This window comes from Aegilops tauschii, chromosome 6 (assembly GCF_002575655.3).
Source record: "Aegilops tauschii subsp. strangulata cultivar AL8/78 chromosome 6, Aet v6.0, whole genome shotgun sequence".
Classification (NCBI taxonomy): domain Eukaryota; kingdom Viridiplantae; phylum Streptophyta; class Magnoliopsida; order Poales; family Poaceae; genus Aegilops; species Aegilops tauschii.
In genome coordinates, this window is record NC_053040.3 from 429,792,449 (window position 1) to 429,811,056 (window position 18,608).

The 18,608-nt window shown below is 43.5% G+C and overlaps 3 protein-coding genes, 1 long non-coding RNA gene and 1 pseudogene across 4 annotated transcripts; 4 read left to right on the plus strand and 1 right to left on the minus strand.

The window, feature by feature from the left end:
- The first annotated feature begins 307 nt into the window (after nt 1-307).
- On the plus strand, nt 308-2,297 carry LOC109752948 (universal stress protein PHOS34). The gene is made up of 4 exons (XM_020311873.4): nt 308-751; nt 863-966; nt 1,071-1,189; nt 1,914-2,297. Exons 1-4 carry the CDS (start codon nt 562-564, stop codon nt 1,987-1,989), a joined length of 489 nt encoding a protein of 162 aa, XP_020167462.1. The 5' UTR covers nt 308-561; the 3' UTR covers nt 1,990-2,297.
- Nucleotides 2,298-2,369: 72 nt separating this feature from the next.
- LOC109752947 (peptidyl-prolyl cis-trans isomerase FKBP12) lies at nt 2,370-5,688 on the plus strand. Its single transcript, XM_020311872.4, has 6 exons — nt 2,370-2,663; nt 3,725-3,901; nt 4,192-4,225; nt 4,461-4,522; nt 5,092-5,144; nt 5,439-5,688. Exons 1-6 carry the CDS (start codon nt 2,504-2,506, stop codon nt 5,538-5,540), a joined length of 588 nt encoding a protein of 195 aa, XP_020167461.1. The 5' UTR covers nt 2,370-2,503; the 3' UTR covers nt 5,541-5,688.
- Nucleotides 5,689-6,768: 1,080 nt separating this feature from the next.
- LOC109752953 (uncharacterized) lies at nt 6,769-12,112 on the plus strand. The gene is made up of 8 exons (XM_020311878.4): nt 6,769-7,463; nt 7,875-8,006; nt 9,380-9,503; nt 9,678-9,988; nt 10,172-10,248; nt 10,344-10,479; nt 11,615-11,818; nt 11,921-12,112. Exons 1-8 carry the CDS (start codon nt 7,029-7,031, stop codon nt 11,978-11,980), a joined length of 1,479 nt encoding a protein of 492 aa, XP_020167467.1. The 5' UTR covers nt 6,769-7,028; the 3' UTR covers nt 11,981-12,112.
- Nucleotides 12,113-13,375: 1,263 nt separating this feature from the next.
- Nucleotides 13,376-13,897, plus strand: LOC120966581 (uncharacterized). The gene is made up of 2 exons (XR_005760595.3): nt 13,376-13,603; nt 13,748-13,897. It is a non-coding gene; the product is annotated as an uncharacterized lncRNA (long non-coding RNA).
- Nucleotides 13,886-17,671, minus strand: LOC109752952 (uncharacterized; annotated as a pseudogene).
- Between the last annotated feature and the right edge of the window lie 937 nt (nt 17,672-18,608).

An 18,608-nucleotide genomic window follows, 5' to 3' on the forward strand; every position in this document is an offset into this window, starting at 1 on the left:
GTTTAAGTTTGAATTTATGTCTAATGGCCGGATCTTTCTTTATTTTCTGGGGATCGGTATAGAAATGACCTTAGCTGGTGGATCCTATCATCTAGGCTGATTCGCCTTACTTGCATTTCTAGATCTTCTTTGTGGGTCTTTGATCATTTAAATTGCTAAACTTATGTGCTATGTGCCAGAACTACGACCATAAAAATAGTTGGTACATCAGGAATTTCAAATGAAATTATAGGGACCAAACAAAACCATTTCTTCTTCCATCTTCCATCCATAAAAAAGAACATGACTTCTTCTCCAAACTTGCAGAACCGCGGCTGAAACCTCTCGAACGCACACCGGATGCGCCGTGCCGCCAGACTGTCGCCATTACTAAGAGGCAAGTGTCGCCCTCTACACCCGAAGCTGGCGCCGCGAAGGCTTCTTTAATCCCGTGAAGAAACACAAGAAGGGGCAAGAAGGGAGGAGGCAGCACGCAATTAGCCAGCGCTCGCACTCTACGCTTCTCAATTGACCCGATCGAGGAGGAGTCGCCAAGCAGGCCGAGCGAAGGGGCAGGCAGCCATGGCCACCGCCAACCTGTCCAGCGTGGTGGTGGCGGTTGACGGCAGCGAGGAGAGCATGAAGGCGCTGCGCTGGGCGCTCGACAGCCTGCGCCTCCGCCCCGACGGCGCGCTCGTCGTGCTCCACGTCCAGCCGCCGCCCGGCATCGCCGCCGGGCTCAACCCCGGCCCCATCCCCTTCGGCGGCCCCAGTAAGCGACCCCGCAATTCCCAATCCCATCTCGCGCGCTTTCTACCTAGCTCTTGCCCATAAGCTAGCCTGCTCACTGCTTCTCCGGTGGGCCGCGGCGCTGGCTGCTCAGGTGTGGCGGAGGTGCCGGCGTTCACGCAGGCCATCGAGTCGCACCAGCGGCGGATCACGGAGGCGATCCTGGAGCACGCGCTCAAGATTTGCTCCGACAAGAATGTAAGGGGACAGTTAAACGATGTCGATTGCTGAATTCTTCCCTTCCCCCGGCTGCTCTTGCTTAATTGGTGCTTAAATCTGATCGGATTCTTGGTCTGTTGAAGGTGGAGGTGAAGACGCAGGTGGTGGTGGGGGATCCCAAGGAGAAGATCTGCGAGGTGGCGGCCGAACTCAAGGCCGATCTGCTCGTCATGGGTTGCCGTGCTTTTGGCCCTGTCAAGAGGTAATTGAATTACTGGCACTGTCTTCTGCGCTTCGGTTAGCTGAATGTCTGATTGTTTTTAAGCTTGCTGCATGACCAAATACGAACTGCAAAGCAAAATTGCGCTTCGGTTAGCTGAATGTCTGAACTCAATTTTTTTTTGCCAGTACAACACCTGTTGTGAAATTTGTTCTTTCCAGATTCAACTGCACATAACCTGTGTTTACTGCGACGCTATAATATTTGGCAAAACTGGGTTATCAGAGAATTTTGCTACTGTATAAACATCATTTTGCGTATGAATCTGATACAGTGTAAGGCATATGTTACATCTACTCCCGCAGACATGAGACCGTGTAGGAAAATTTCTCTTGATCTGTAACGCATTTCTTTCACTTGTTTGTGCCTTACATAGCATATTTTCTTTCCATATAACTGAATGCCCCGGATAGAACTGTTCAGTATGTCTTATTAGTCGCTGCAAACAACTTGCATTGCTTCTCACAGTGAAGAACTCTACTTCTACGGCCAAAACTTATAATGAGTCTGATAGCAAAAACTGCATCCTCACATTCTTTAGTGCAGTCATGTAGCAGCAATCTAGCAACCTTGCAGGTCAGTTCATCTAGTAATCTGGTGTTGATGTGTTTATACCATGAAAGCCCTCGGACAGTTGCCTGCCTGCTTGTCTAATAGGCATCGTGTATGAAAGAAACAAGCTGATCCGATTCCTTTGATTGAACAGGATGTTCTTGGGTAGTGTGAGCAACTACTGCATCAACAGCGTCGGCTGCCCCGTCGTCGTGATCAAGGGCACCTAACCCATCCTCCACCCAACAAACATTCGTTATTGCGTTCCACGCCATGTTTTTTGAGGTTGCTACTGTGTTGTGTGTACTCCTGTGCAAAGCCACTGCATGCTTCCAAGACTATGCATGGCTTATGTTATCATTCATGTTGTTTGTTAGTGCTTGGTTGGATGAGGCCGAAGAACTGCTCTGTACATTCTGTGCATGGAAATTGGCTGTGGGTCTCTGGAAATAAGTCTGCACATTGCTTTGTACATTAAATAATTATTGTACTATCAGCTGAAACACGGTGCCATGGGGCACATGGTTTTGTACAAAAACATTGTACGCAGGGCTTGCAAGTTGCAAGATCCATGGTTTCTTTGTCCGATCTGATCTGCTTTGGCCACTGCCCACTGCACATGCAGGTTTATCTTCTTCCTCCGAGTCCCCACCCAGCAGGCCACCGGTCTCCTTCGTTGCTTCCACTCGTTCTCTGTTTCTCCATATCTTCCTCTTATCCGCGCCACCTACGTTCCCGCTCGAGATGGGGGCAGAGCTGCTGCTGCTCGGCGGGAAGGTGTCCGCCGGCGCCGCGGCAGCATCGGGCGCCTTTGCCGCCTCCTCGTCGGGAGCTGGACGCTGCGTGGCCGGCGGGCGGCGACTTGCGCCGGTGCAGCCGGCCGCGCTGCAATGGCGGCATAGTAGTACGTGAGCCACCGGTTTGGCAACAAGTTTTTTAGCACAAGACAATTTAACAAATTGCAGATTCATTCATGGTGTCGCACTTGAATCGCTGCGAATTACCGTTAAGATGCATTCGTTCAATTAAAATGGAATAGATGCATCTAGTTGAAGCGATGTTCTTAATGTTTTTATTCTTAATGTTTTTAGTTTGCTGTATTTTCTGGTCAGCTATATCGTGCTTTGGTTTTCCAAACATAACAACAACTTTTGATGCTAAATTTCAACAATATTTTGTAAACTAAGCTTAGTACAACATAGTTCAACAATGATCTAAATGTAAAACCAGCACACCATACGCTCATATTGTAGAGATATTTGTTGATTGAGGTATATGTTTGACGTGGCTTCTAGTTCCTGAATGACATCGTTAGCCGCAATTTACATTTTAACGCACAAGTGGTATTATCGTCGATTATACACAACCTAAACCATAAAACGGCTATTCTATTACAATGCATACCATTTTTTTAATGTGAAAAGAACTATTTGAAATTGTATAACACAGTTCAATATCCACGGACTATGTTGAGTCTAGAATAGTGAAAAAAAACTATTTGAAATTGTATAACACAGTTCAATATCCACGGGCTATGTCGAGTCTAGAATAGATCTCGTAAAAATAGGCTTATCAACTCACTTTGCAACTGCCCCACGTCTTATTGAATTACCAAATAAATCATATTTTCTTTGGTATTCAATAATTACTCATTCAATTTACAGCTAAAATCCATTTTATTAGTCATCTAAAATTCATGTTTGGTATGTAATAGCATACACAATGAAATGGGTACATGAGAGTGATAACGTATAAAATATTTGTGCTCACGTACAATCATCTAGTTTAAGGTAGAAATATGTTTTTTCTACAAAATTACTCTTTTATGGGGACTCATATCTACAAAAAAATATGTACAAGGTTTTTTTTCTTTCTTGGACGAGAAAGGATACAGGGGAAACTCTTGGGCGAAAAGCCGTGTGCACGTTGCAACGTGAGGTGATAAGAATATCCTGATGAAATTAGGTCGCACTCGCACCACCACCGATCAGAAGCCACCACGCCAACGCTGCGCCGCCGCCGAACTTTGGAGAGGAGACGCGGAGGACGGCAAGATGGGATTCGAGAAGGAGATCCTGAAAGCCGGCACCGGCCCCAAGCCCGTCAAGGGCCAGAAGGTCACCGTCCACTGCACCGGCTACGGTACGCTCCTTCCCTCCCCCTTCACCCCTTCTCTACGCCTTCTTTCTTTTCCCTGGATCCGTCGAGATGAACTCAGGGTTTAGCGCTCGATGCTTCCAGATCTACTAACCCTGGTGTCGATTAGGCGTTGGTCTTCACTAGATGTGAAATTTTGGTTCTGTAGCTGTCAGCCTAGATTCATTTAGTGGTGCCAGTGTACCTTTATCCATTTCTGGTAGATTTTGTACCTCATGTTCTGTGCTGTTTAAGGGCCGGCTAACTTTTGTTTTCCTGCCATGTTGCTCCTGCAGGGAAGGACGGTGATCTGTCTAAGAAGTTTTGGAGGTAAATCATGGCTAGTTTTCTTTGTTTTTCGTGATTGGTAGGCCATGGCTTTGCGCCAGCGCTGTGAACGTTGTGAACAAACGCAGCATTTATGTTTCCGTGTTTTGTGTGTAAATCTTTCACCGGGAAGGATTGTGCTATTATGCCTTGCAAACCATAACTCTCGGATGCAACTTTGCAGAAGAAGCTTCGCATTTTGGAAATTTATCTGATGGTGTTATGTTCATTTTTTCAGTACCAAGGACCCTGGGCAGCAGCCATTCTCTTTCAACATTGGTCTCGGTTCAGTAATCAAAGGTGATCTCATTATCAAAGTGCTATTTTGTTTATACACAATCATTTGACCTGTATGTTATTGGCTCATAAGTTAAGTTCAGAAATAATCAAAGGGTGTTCTTTTACTCAGTCAGAAGACTCCACAAAGGAATAATTTCGAGATGTCTCCATTGTTTTACAACTAAATATAGCATATTTTCCCTTAAAATTAGTTTGGATTGCTGTTGATATGTCAAAACACAAGCTCAATGCTCTTTGATTTGTGTTGTGGAGTTTAGACCATCGGAGTATCTACTGAAAACCATGATATAGCTGCAAACATGCACTGTTTGCCTTATCTGTCTATGTTATTTACCTCTGTTCGTACCCTCGTTATATTTTCTCTTGTTGAAGTACTCCTATAAAGTCTTGATTCATGCTGCTAACATCATAAGACCATTAAGTCATGTTTTCACTATTTACTTGTAAAGCAGAGCCTACATTTTTGATGACTTGTCCAGTATGATGCCACACATGTAGATTATGCTACACTAGATTGTGCAAGTGAACTTTCGGAACTAACATAACAGTAACTACTTCCTTGCTTACAGGATGGGATGAGGGAGTCATGGGCATGCAATTGGGTGAAGTCGCCCGTCTTACGGTATGTTTCTTGGGACATGTGCAATCAGTTTGATGTGTTTGCATGCTTGCTTGTGTGTGGCAATTTCTTCATTGATTAATTTGGCACTTAATGACTAGTCAATTTCCATTGCATTGGATTTTTCAAATGCATCTTGCCATGGCAGAAGTGTGTCTAAAACAGCTGAATTTGGATTAATGAGCCTTTCCAGTGCCATATCATATTCATGCCTAAGAAATTGTTTGCCAAATGAATCAGTTGCAGTGCACCGCAGATTATGCTTATGGGTCTGACATTCTAGTGTTTGTGTTGCAGTGCACCCCAGACTACGCTTATGGATCCGGTGGCTTTCCAGCCTGGGGAATTCAACCAAACTCCGTGCTGATATTCGAGATCGAAGTTCTTAGCGCCAAGTGATGCGCAATGCGATTCATGATGGATCTATAGAACACTGCAGCATCGCCATGCCTCTCGATTACCAAAATAATTGTAACGCCACTTCATGTTAAGTGCCACATTATGGTGATGTTCCAAGTGCATTGAGTGAAACTTTGGAACCCTATTATCCTTTCGGATCCTGGTACTAGTTTCTGGGTGCCCTTGTTGCAAAATTTACGTTGAGGGGGCTTTCGTGATCCTGGTACTAAGTTTCTGGTTGCCCTTGTCGCAAAATTTACGTTGAAGGGGGTCCTTACCTCAGAGGGGATCAAGAGATAGCGGTTGTGTGATCCTGCTTGAATCCTCGGCTTCCCTATGAGCCTAGCCGACAGTTTTAATCGCCTGAGACCAGTTCGTTCGCTCGTTTCCCTCGTTCACAAATTTTCCTCTCAATTATGTAGAAGTTCGTCTAATTTGCTGTGAATTTTGCGGGTTTCTGAGTTCCAATGCCCAGAAACATCCTAAAAGGGCCCGCCTAGATATCCCAACAAATTTCATTACTCACACAGATAAGTCTCATCACATTCTATTATCCAAAAAAAAAGTCTCATCACATTCCGCACATTATCCTGAAAGGAAAACAGAGTCTGGACAGGCAAGAATGATAACTGATGTTGAAAAACACATCTGCTCTAACTGAAGCGCAGATGAAAAACCAGGATTACAAAGAGGATTTGGCAAGGGCTAGAAGAGCAAAAGACACACTTGAAAAAGAAAAGAGGATCAAAATTCATGAAAATTTTTAGTTTTAAGAATTGACAGGGACCGCGCGAACGCGTACCCCGAGATGGTAGACCAACGCACTCATCAAGTGCAATGTGAGCCATTGATCTAGGCCACGGCCCCCTCTTGATCGGCCGTCAACCCCGTCCAGGTAAGTACTCCCTCCGTTCCATAATGTAGTGCCTACAGATTTTTTATAAATTCAAACTTTACAAACTTTGACCAAGTTTATAGAGAAAACTATTTATGTATACAATGTCAAATATATAAAATATGAAAATACATCTTACGATGAATCTAATAATATATGTTTGGCATTCTAAATGTAAATATTTTTCTCTGCAAACTTGGTCAAAGTTTACAAGGTTTGATTTTTTCAAAAATTTATAGGCACTACATTATGGAACGGAGGGAGTATGTTGCACCATCGCACCTAGAGCTCCTTATATAGGCGGCTCCCCTTCTCCTCCTCCCCTCGCTCGGCGAGGTGGTACTAAACTAAACCAGCGTCGTGCTTTTTTTTAGACAACGAGCGTCGTGGTTCAGCCGTGGGTGAACGGTCGTGGGCCTCAAACGGGCTGGGCTAGGCCGAAAGATATGAGTCCACAAATGGATTGTCAGGCCTCGTGGGCTAAGGTGCGACAACGTTTTTTTCCCTAAGAAAAAAGGCGTGCTTTGTCTTTCCTTCCCCCCCTAAAAAAAAGTCTTTCCTTCTTCGATCCTTCCCCACTCCCACCCGCTCCGATGGACCCCGCACCGGCGCCGCCGCCGCCGCCGCCGCTCGCGGTACACCTGGTCACCGGCGACGCGTCCTCGCCGGCGCTATCCCACCTCCTCCAGTCCCTCGCCGCCGCCCGCATCGTCGCCTTCGACGCCGAGTGGAAGCCACGCCGCCGTGCTCCTTCCGCCCCCAGCGACGACGCCTCGCCAGCTCCCCCTAATCCGACGCAGCTGCCGACCGTTACGGTTCTCCAGCTGGCCTGCCGGGGAGAAGACGGGGGCAACGAGGTGTTCGTCGTCGACCTCCTCGCCGTGCCGCTCGCCGACCTGTGGGCGCCGCTGAGGGAGCTGTTTGAGCGGCCCGAGGTGCTGAAGCTGGGGTTCCGGTTCAAGCAGGACCTCGTGTACCTCTCCGCCACCTTCACGGCTGCCCTCGGAGGCGACTCTGGATTCAACAGGGTAGAGTGCCTGTCGTGCAAATTGTTTTACTGCTTTTGTGACAAGATTGTTCACGATGTTTCGGTAGAATATCCCAGATCCCTTTCTCTTAGGCAACATTGTTGTAAGTTGAATTGGGTTGAAGCTTTGAAGACTTTTTCTTATGTTTAATTTACCAGCTACATGATCACTGCTGTCTCAGCTGGTTTTGGAACAACGAATAATGTGTCAAAGTCTTCCCCAAAACAAATCTGCCCAGGATTATTATGAGCCAGATTGAAATTTCTAAAGTTGCTCCTTGGTACGGGAGATTTCAAGAATCAGCCCTAAAACCCCGAATGGAAGGAGCAATTTGTTGTTCCAAAACCAGCTGAGAGGCAGCAGTAAGCATTATTTTTTTGTGAGTAACACCGCCGTCATTCGTCTTGCAAGGTGGAGCCTTTCTTGGATGTCACCAACGTTTATCACTACCTCAAGGGGCATGACATGCAAAAGAGACTTCCAAAGGAGACCAAGAGTTTGGCTTCAATATGCGAGGAACTGCTGAATGTCTCTTTATCCAAGGTTAGTCTACATAAGTTCGTTGCCTTCATGTCGGGGACTTGCATTTTTCCATGGCATGGTTGCGTTAATCGCCAAGTTCAATTGCCATATGAAACCAACTGTTTGGCAAACATTTGCAGAATTGCAGGGCAGTAGAGATTGATGCAACTATAAACCAGCAGGAATGTAGGTGTATAATAGCCTTGCCAAATCCAATTGGTTTTGCTTATTACTAACTTACTTGATTTAAAGCAGTATTCCTTACTATACAGATCAACATATCAGATTATAAATTCCTGTCTCCTTTGGTTTACTTGAAGCCTTGTTCATAACTTCCAGTTATAGTATTCAGTAAATTGCTAGTAATACATTGTATGTTCATACGTGGCTAACCAACTTGTGGTATCCTCTCTTAGCACCTGTGACCAGACACATCACATGAGCAAACCTAGAGCAAGTGTGGCACAAAGGCTCATAACAAAGTGTCATAGGTGTGTTGAGCTCAAGCCTGGTCGTATGCAAGCTTGGTTGCTAACTTTCATTTTCCTCACATAGATGCATCTTAATGTGAGTTCTTTACCTGGGCTCACATGATCAGCATGCAAATTGATTTCGAGCTTGTGGTTCAGTTGAACTCGAGTTTAATATGGAACCAAATTGAGCTTCTTGGTCTTCCTTCCCAGCCCAAGCAGACAAATCAATCTTATTTCTCTTCATTGTTTTCTTCACTACCAAAAAAATACAATCCTCGCATTTATCTTTTACAGCAGCAGCGCCTTTTAGTCCCAAACAAGTTGGGGTAGGCTAAAGTTGAAACCCATAAGATCTCGAAACCAACGCATTTATCTGTTAACATTATTATTTTGGGACATTTACATTTCTACCCCTGACTCGAACCAACTACTCATATTTACCCCTAATTTTCAGACCTACTCAGTTTTGCCCCTATTTCGTTGTGTGGTGTTATAGAAATACCCCTGAGCAACGTTTTTGTCAGGTCTTCTCTGCTTTCTATGCTTCGCAATGTTCCTCTGTAGCTGCCAGTGCTTTTTATTCTTTTGTAACATCCCTGAAAATATTTATTTTCCCTGAGAACATAAACACCAAAATATAGGAACTGCCATCCATGGAGATGCTAAGGGATGCTACAAAAGAACTGAAACCACTGGCAACTACATAGGAATGTCGCAAAGGTTAGAAAGTAGAGAAGACCTGAAGGAAACATCGCTCAGGGGTATTTCTATAACACCACATAACGGAATAGGGGCAAAACTGAGTAGGTCTGAAAATTAGGGGTAAATGTGAGTAGTGGGTTCGAATTAGGGGCAGAAATGGAATTTTTCCCTATTATTTTAAGGGGTTACCCAGTTGCTATCCTTATTTTTTCGCACCAGGAACTCCAGTGTAGCGATTGGTCATGCCGACCCTTGAGCGAAGGGCAAATACAATATGCTGCATCAGATGCCTACTACTTGCTATATATATTTGATTTGTTCCATCAGAAGGTCAGCATTGAAGGTACTTTTGTCATGCTTAACGCAACTGATTTGATCATGGGAATTTAGTGTTCTTCTCTTTGTATTTCTTGTATGCAAATATTATTTTCTCATGAAAGTTTTAAGTGCTTATCATTAATAAGAGCTAAGAAGATTTAACCACTAACAATTTTTGTATTATTTATTACTACTGCAGAAAAATGTTCACCAACAGCTGAAGCTTCAGATGAACATTGCTCACAAAGGGCAAGTGAATGTTCATCGTCAGGAAATGACATTTGCTTTGATGGGTATTCGACATCCATCATCACGAAGTACAGCGACAGGATTTTGTTGACAGAGTCAGATACAAAAGCCCGTTCCTCAAGACGAAAAGAAAAGCAAAAGCTGTCGAGTGATGCCAAGTGCAAAGAGAAGTTTGATTACAATACTGAATGGATGGGTCCCCCTCCATGGGATCCTTCCGTTGGTGGAGATGGATACCCAAAGTTTCTGTGTGATGTGATGGTAACAGTTTTCCTAATCTCACCATCTTCGACAAGAGTGTGGATTTTGTTTGTTTCTTAAAATACCATTGCATAAGATGAACATGAAGTATGACAGATTTTACCACCTTATATGTTAGTCAAGTACCCAATTTGTTCTCTATTTGTAAAGGCTGCTAGATTTGATGTGAACAAAACTCAACAGATTGAGGGTCTAGCTAAGCACTTGAGATGTGTTGGATTGGATGCCGCCACTCCATCTTGTAGAAAACCTCAACCAAGGTCTTCCCCTATACTTTCTGCAACACTCCTAATGTAGTTTCTTATTAAGGGATTTTTTTTGTTAATTTTTTTTATTTTTTTCTACTCAACTTTAGGGAATTATTAGATCAAATCTACAAGGAAGGAAGAATATTACTAACACGAGATGCCAAGCTCATAAAGTATCAGTATTTGGCGACTAATCAAGTATACAGAGTGAAAAGCCTGCTCAAACATGATCAACTGGCTGAGGTATGTGCTTATTTTGATATTTTCCGTCTTCAGTTTGATCTGTCTGCATGAACTTTTGAAAATTAGTGTAAATTGGCCTTTATGGATGAAAACATTTATTTCCTTAGTATTTGCCCACTCCTTTTTAGATTTTGTGCACAAACAACATTTTAAAACCTCAACCACTAATATTCAAAAACTAGTCCAAGTGTTTGAAGTTGTTATTTGCGTATGATACTACTAGATTTGTCATAAAAATGCTTTTGTCTCACTGTATTTTTTATAATATTTACTAGCATGTAAATACAGAAATCCTATGAAAAGCAAATGCAAATACAGAAAGTAATGGTCAAAGCCACAAACGAGCATACTGGAGACCATGCCACGTCCAAAAAGACAAGTTAACAAAGTAACCGATGTAATATTGTAAGTGTTGACTTGAAAAATAATGTGGAAATAGACCAATGCTCGTGAAACATCTAGAAGCAATGACTTGAAGTAATAAAACCAAAGGTCACTGTTTACATGTGATACTCTAGCAGTTGTCACTTCTCTAGCAGTTGTCACTTTTGATTTAGTCATTTACTTGTATCTCTATCTACTACATACTTATAAAACCGAGACAAAAACTCGCAAAAAAAAGAGAGAGGCAAAAGCTTTGCCTATTTCATTGATTAACAAGGAGTTCAATAAAAAGAATTAAAAAAACTGCGTTGCCCTCCTCCAACTCTGCAAACCGCCCTGACAGCCAGACCCCACCGCCGACGCACTCATCTGGCCTTACAACACCCCTGCAGCTGTTAGTGGACTCTGGTTGCACACTGCTACTTGAACACAAGTTCACTGAGCATCCCGCAACTACATATCCAAGCAGTCCATGCTGAGAAGTCAGATGCGACAGTGATGGATTGACAAGAATGTATTGGGCTCTGCGCTGCCGCCCTTACCCACGGAGGCAGCGGAAAGGGGTAGGGATGGTAGGGTGAGGAGTGGACACACCCTTGGCCACTAACTTTGCCAAGGAGGCGAGAGAGTGATAGGGGAGCCTGAGACAGAATCTTTTTCTAGTATTTATATTTGTGCATTGTGCAATAAGGAAAGGGCGGAAAGATATTCCGAAGCCCGCTGATTCGTCTGTTTAACTTGCTTGTTGCAGGTGATTGACACCTTCCAGTTAAAGATCTCTGAGGACCGATTAATGTCGAGATGTACAAAGTGCAACGGAAGTTTCATTCAGAAACCATTAACGCTTGAGGAAGCCATAGAAGCCTCCAAAGGTTTTCAGGTCATCCCCTCATGCCTCTTCAACCGAAATATGGAGTTCTGGAAGTGCACTGACTGCAACCAACTCTACTGGGAGGTACTAACTTTGTCCTATGTTCCAGTTTCCACCTCTGAAGTAGTACTTGCTAGTATCGGCGCTTTCTCCTGTATCCAACCACCTCTTTTACAATTTCCGCAGGGAACTCAGTACCACAACGCAGTTCAAAAATTCATGTCAGTCTGCAACATTAGTGAGTGAGCATTGCAACATTTCATTCTCAAGACGCTCATGTTGTTTTGTATGTGAAATTCAACATGTAGTAGAAGACCGCTCTTTCAATAATGTCACCATCTATGCCTTCGGACAAATCCCAGTCGCAATTTTACTTTATGATGTACAGTCTACAGTATTTCATATGGTAGTACTCCCTCCGTCCGAAAAAGCTAAGCTTGTCCCTCAGATGGATGTATTTAGCACCAAGTTAGTGCTAGATACATCCATTTGAGGGCCAAGCTTTTTCGGACGGAGGGAGTAACACATCTGCAAATCATATGGTAGTAACACATATACATTGATTACCGACAACTGCCTCGTTTGCATCGTTCTGCCTCGATGAAGTTTTATTGTTCTTGCAGTGTTCCTCAGATATCTGCATTGATTCCGAAAAGACGGACCTTGTGCATGTTTTATTTGTTCACCAGCTTATCTACAAAAGCATTTGACTGATTGTGATCAGTCAAGTGTGATGTAATCAGGCACATATAATGGAAGCATATTTAGAATTTTCCACTCAAAATACTACAACAAGAACAACAAAGCCTGCGCCGAACAAGTTGAGGTAGGCTAGAGTTGAAACCCATAAGTTATCGAAATCAAGTCATGGTTCTGGCACTAGGATAACTAACTTCCACGCACCCCTCTCCATGGTTAAATCTTAAGTGATATTCTAGTCCTTAAGATCTCTCTTTACGGACTTCTTTCATGTCAAGTTTGGTCCATCGCGACCTCTCTTGACATTATCAACACGCCTACCCATCCGCTATGACGCTTCTGGAGGCCTGTGTTGTATATGCCCAAACCATCTCAGACGGTGTTGGACAAGCTTCTCTTCAATCGGTGTCACCCCAACTCTATCAAGTACATCATCATGGACCCAATCCTTTCTTGTGTGGCCACATATCCATCTCAACATGTGCATCTCTGCTACACCTAGCTGTTGGACACGTTGTCATTTAGTTGGCCAACATTCAATGTCATACAACATTGCAGGTCGAATCGCCGTCCTATAAAACCTACATTTTTTACTTTCGTGACACTCTCTTATCATAGAGAACGCCAGAAGCTTGATGCCACTTCATCCATCCAAATTTAATTTGATGGCTCACATCTTCATCGATATCATCATCCTTCTGCATCATTGACTGCAAATATCGAAAGGTGTCCTTCCGAGGTACCACCTGCCCATCAAGGCAAACTTCCTCCTCTTGGTTATAGGATCAAATATCGACCAGAAGGGTGGGGGGGGGGGGGGGGGGTGGGTGTTAAATTGGGGATACGATAATTTCTTTCAAAAAACAATTTTCCAAAGAAAAACAGAGTACACAAAGAGATAACAAAACTGAATAGAGAGAAAACTACGCAGAACTGGAATAACTGAGAGGAGCAACAAGCTAGCTAGGGGAATGGCTAAGTAGCAGTACAGATAGCAAAGTCACTGACCATTGTACGCCTGTGTTGATAAAAAAAAGTTTGCTCGCCAATTAAGATTCCTATTCATAGCCTATATTATTTTGTGTGCTAAACTCAGTCCATTTTGTTGCCATGCTAATCACGCCATCTGCACACACCAGAGAGGCAGACAATAAGCAGCATTGGCAATTGGTGAGTTTCTGTTCACTTTATTTTTGTTGTCTCGCCAATCATGTAATACATGTATTTTGTTCCTTTTCTCTCGAGGACTAAAATATTTTACATAATTTTACTGTGTCACATAATGCACCTGTTTTACAGTATGTAAATTTGCAGTTAAGCAATGGTTGTTTTCTCACTTAGACATTGTAAGCTACATCGGCTGCGCTATACAACAAATCATAGTGAATGCACAAGGGTCAGCAATCACAGTGAAAGAAGTTCAAGTGGAAGATATTCAACCACCTGTTTAGTAAGGAATTTGCATATTACCTCTTGCAAAAACACTACTGGAATACTACAATGGTTTAAAAATGCACTTAGTGTTGATTGCATTTATTGAAGATAAACCTGCATATTTTATGCCTGGCCTCAGAAAGTGTCCCCAACAACTATATTGCTAGATTTTGCCGGAAATCAGCTGTATCGCTATTCATTACAACAAACAGAGAGGTAATCATCCCTACCATTCTTATGCATCCCATAGTTCATCGAATGTAACTACAACATGTTGTCTTCACACTGAAGTGGAAGATTCATAATGGATGAGCATCTGGTAGATCTCCTGCATTGTTGGCCTTGCTTGAGGGGAAGCTTTCAAGCAAGAAAATACTACCTTGATTTGGAAAACTATGTTTTTCTCTTCTATTGTTGTTGGTGCTGAAGGCCGTTGGTCCAAGATTTTGTTGACAAGAGTATATGGCTCTGTTGATGAGGCAAGATGTTGGAGTAGATCTCTTGGATGCTTCCCTATCAACACCTCTAGCACAAGCACACCAAAGCTGTACACATCACATTTCTCTGTCACAACAGAAGTGTAGGACAACTCTGCACCAAAGACAAGGATCAGCATTAGAAGTCAATGGACAAGAAAGTGTAAACAAGAAGCTATGGAACCATAAAAGCGGATAAGGGTAGAGATAGAAATAATTTTATGTCAAAGGGAGGCATATCTGTACCAGGAGCAATGTAGCCATATGTCCCTGCTAGTGCACTCCAGTTTGATGTATCAGGCTTCAAAATCCTTGCTGTACCAAAATCTGAGACATAAGCCTTAAAATTTGTATCAAGCAGGATGTTGTTGCTTGTGATATCTCGATGAATTATAGGAGGACTACAGTCATTGTGCAAATAGGATATTGCCTGAGCAACATCATTTATAAGGGCAGCTCTCTTATGCCAATCCAATCCCTTGGCTAATTCCTCATCTTGTAAAGTCGTGTGGAGACTTCCACGCTGAATGTAATCATAGACAAGAAACTTGTACGTTGGATGGGAGCAAAATCCATAGAGTTTGACAATACTTCTTTGTCGAATCTGTGTTAAGATTTCCATTTCACTGTGAAATCCTCTCTCATCAATCAACTCTTCTTCTGTTGGATGGAATTTCTTTACAGCAACTAGCTGCCCGTCTTCGAGTTGTGCCTTGTAGACTTTTCCATGTCATCAAAATTTTCTGTTGCCCTGATAATGTCATCAAATGCTAGTCGTCCATCAAAATTCCAAACAGAGAACATGTTCCTCCCCTCATCTGTAGCACCACTTTGTTGTTTCTTTTTCTTGCTACGTATAAGAATTGCAATGATAACAATTGCAGCAATGGTGGAAAACCCCACAACAAGAACAATTGGCAGGAGGGAACTTTGTATCTTTTGTTTATGGCGACCAGATGCTGGAGTTGAGTAACAAGGTAGCAGTCCAGAGAAGTTACCGCACAGAGCTTTATTGTGAAGAAACCAATTTATTGAAGCATTTTGGAGTGCATGTCCTATTGGGAGTGGTCCTTCCAAGTCGTTGTAGGACACATCAAGCGTCGATAGGCTCACCATGCTTGCGAAAGAGGACGGAATGCTTCCACTGAACTGGTTATGGGATAAATTAAGAAATTCCAGCATCTCCAACTTTCCAAGTTCTTTTGGCAAGACACCTTCAAGTTTGTTATTGCTGGCATCTAACATCATCTGTAGGCTTGCTAAATTTCCAATTGCACCAGGCAATTTTCCAGTGAAGTTGTTGGTGTTGATCTTCAAGAACAATAGTTCTATGCAGCTTCCCAATTCCTCTGGTATTGATCCACTCAAACTGTTTTCAGATAGATCAAGGTGTCCTAAATTTCTCAACTTCCCCAACTGCAAAGGTACAGGGCCTGATAACTGATTGAGTGACAGATTCAAGATATAAAGATTTTTCAAATCTCCAAACTCTGGTGGAATCCAACCAGTTATGTGGTTAGAATCGAGTGTTAGGTCTACCAAATTGGATAATTTTGATAGGGTGGGAGGTATTTGACCAGTAATCATGTTTTGTCCTAGCTTGAATTCCTTTAGTTGGGGGCAGTCTCCCCACTTTGGTGCAATGCTCCCAGAGAGTCTATTGGATGTCAACCATATGTGCCTAAGTTGTGGGTAAACTCCAAAATGGTGAGATATATCTCCTGTCAGTTGGTTTCCGTCAAGGTAAAGTCCAGTCAAACTTGTACAGGTCTTTAAGCTCCATGGAACTGAGCCATTGAACATATTCAGAGACATTACAAAAGCTCTGAGACTGCCGCCGGTACATATATTCATAGGCAAAGGTCCAGAAAGGGAGTTATCAGCCAGATTAAGGCCGACTATGTTCTTGAGATCTCCAAATCCCTGAGGAAGAGATCCCGTTAATTTGTTATCATTCATGTTCAGACGTCGGATGTTTTGTAGGTTTCCAAATGTTTTGGGTATTGAGCCAGAAATTTTATTCTCGTCCAAGAACAATGTTTGGAGGTTCACCAAATTGCCAATATCCTGTGGGATAGAGCCTGTTATCTGATTTCTAAAAAGGGACAATCTTAATAAATTAGTAAGGTTTCCTAAGCTGGCAGGAATAGAGCCAGCGATTTGGTTGGCTGATAGGTCCAAATTCGAGAGATTTACTAGGATGCCTAGTTCTGGGGGTATAGAACCCGTTAGTCGATTTTTATAGACACGAAGTATGTTCAGCTGAGTGAGGTTGCCTACTTCTGGAGGTATCGTTCCTGTTATTTGATTTTGGTAGAGATCAAGTTTGTTTAACATGACTAGCCTTCCTATTTCAGCGGGGATGGAACCTGTGATTTGATTTTCGACGAGAGAGAGTTCATTTAACATAGTTAGATTGGATATGGAGAAAGGGATTTGAGCGGTTAGTTTATTTTCATCAAGTTGAAGGAATTGCAGCTTGACTAGCTTGCCTAGCTCGTGGGGTATCGGCCCCGACAGTTTGTTACCGTACAGTAACAGAACATTTAGCTGGGTCAGGTTTGCAAGAGTTGCGGGTATGTTACCACTTAAGCGCTGTTGCTTAGCTGTAAACCCTGCAGGCTGACAAGCCTTTCTAACTCGTTTGGAATGGGACCTGAGACCATGGTTTGGTGGATTACAAGATAAATCAACATCGTCAGGTTGCCTAGGGACGCAGGGACATGTCCTGTTAGGTTATTGAAGGAGATGTCAAGTATGGTGAGGCTAGCCAGTTCGCCGATCTCGTGTGGTATGTGGCCTCTGAGCTGATTGATGCTAAGGTCAAGGGTCGAGAGGGATGATAGCGAGCTGATATTAGGCGGTATTGGACCATGGAGACTATTGTTGCCTAGATCGATATATGTGAGGAATGGGAGAGCTGTGAAGTTGAGCTCACCAAGCTTGCCATGGATGCCAGCATCTGGCAGGGAGATGCTGGTCACGACCCAGGGCATGCTGCGGCCATGGCGAACAGCCGTGCACATGATCCCCGTCCAGTTGCACGGGCTGCTGCTGGTGCTGGTGGTGTCCCGCCAGGAGCTCATCTCCGCTGCTGGGTTTGCGAGTGTTGATTTCCAGTGGAGGAGGGCCTTCTGTTGAGACATGAGTGATATGCCACCATGACGCGCTGCTGCATGCGCTCGTTGCAAGAGAAGGAGACATGATGGCAAGACAAGGACACAAAGGTAGAGCAGGGGTGTTGAGGCAGATCGCATTTTGCTTTGCATCTGGTTCTCGTGTGTTGGGTAGTAGCTCTAGAGATGTGAGTGTTTGAAGTGCTTGCTCAGGGTATGGGGGTTAATATGTAGTACTAGTACAAGAGTGCAGTTATCCATTGCTCTCAGGGTTTCATTGCAGGGCCATCAGTGGGTGGTTTCCTGGAAACACCGTGGTTCTTGACTTGTTGGGCGTCGTCATTTTTGACCCGTCTCCCTCGTTGATAGGGCAGGACGACAGATTGATAGTAGCATTGATAAGTCGCATTTATACGACGAAGTCCTCATACACCAGGCCGCCAGCTCCATAAGTTGGCGTGGCCATGAGTTTGGCCACACGGTGGTGAGAAGCTGTAGCTAACTTTGACCAACGCATCATCTGCAATCTGAACAAATGTGTACTCCCTATCTTCTGACATCAACAGCTTAATCTGTCCAATGAGATGAGATGCACAAACTAAAGGCGATTGATTTGTCTCAGCCCACCTCTAAGATGATTTTTTTTAAATTACCTCTAAGATGATTGGTAAAGCAGAGTACTGAGAGGAGAATTTCATCTTCCAAGGGCCCAGAGCACACTAGTAGAAGCTGACAGGCCATAGCAAGGACGTGGCTGGCCTTTTCCAGCGCAGCAAGCATGAAAGCCAAGGGCAGTAATGGATGACTTCTGTGTAGTGTAGACGTGTAGTCAACACGGAAATCTGTTTTTCCTTCTTTTCTCGGTTGTTCCCCCAAAACATATCAATTTATCCAACGGATCCACCTGCAGTACGACGGTGCACGATGCCAGCTCACCCGTGATTTCACATGTGCTTCCTTTGAAATCAGTTGTGCTATTTTTTCTCATCCCCCAGTTGGCCGTTTGGGGAAGATATCACATGATACCATGATACTATGTTTCCAAATTCAAATTTCTATGTTTCAAAAAAATCTGAAAAAAAATCATGAATGTTACAAGACATGTGTCTACAACCCCTAAAAAGTTTAAATCCAAAATCGAAATATACA

Coding starts and splice junctions, on each gene's coding strand:
- LOC109752948 (XM_020311873.4), top strand. CDS start 562: ATGGCCACCGCCAACCTGTCCAGCGTGGTGGTGGCGGTTGACGGCAGC. Junction 967..1,070: donor AGATTTGCTCCGACAAGAAT/GTAAGGGGACAG, acceptor GGTCTGTTGAAG/GTGGAGGTGAAGACGCAGGT. Junction 1,190..1,913: donor GCTTTTGGCCCTGTCAAGAG/GTAATTGAATTA, acceptor TTGATTGAACAG/GATGTTCTTGGGTAGTGTGA.
- LOC109752953 (XM_020311878.4), top strand. CDS start 7,029: ATGGACCCCGCACCGGCGCCGCCGCCGCCGCCGCCGCTCGCGGTACAC. Junction 7,464..7,874: donor GCGACTCTGGATTCAACAGG/GTAGAGTGCCTG, acceptor TCGTCTTGCAAG/GTGGAGCCTTTCTTGGATGT. Junction 9,989..10,171: donor AGTTTCTGTGTGATGTGATG/GTAACAGTTTTC, acceptor AAAACTCAACAG/ATTGAGGGTCTAGCTAAGCA.
- LOC109752947 (XM_020311872.4), top strand. CDS start 2,504: ATGGGGGCAGAGCTGCTGCTGCTCGGCGGGAAGGTGTCCGCCGGCGCC. Junction 3,902..4,191: donor CGTCCACTGCACCGGCTACG/GTACGCTCCTTC, acceptor TTGCTCCTGCAG/GGAAGGACGGTGATCTGTCT. Junction 5,145..5,438: donor GTGAAGTCGCCCGTCTTACG/GTATGTTTCTTG, acceptor TTTGTGTTGCAG/TGCACCCCAGACTACGCTTA.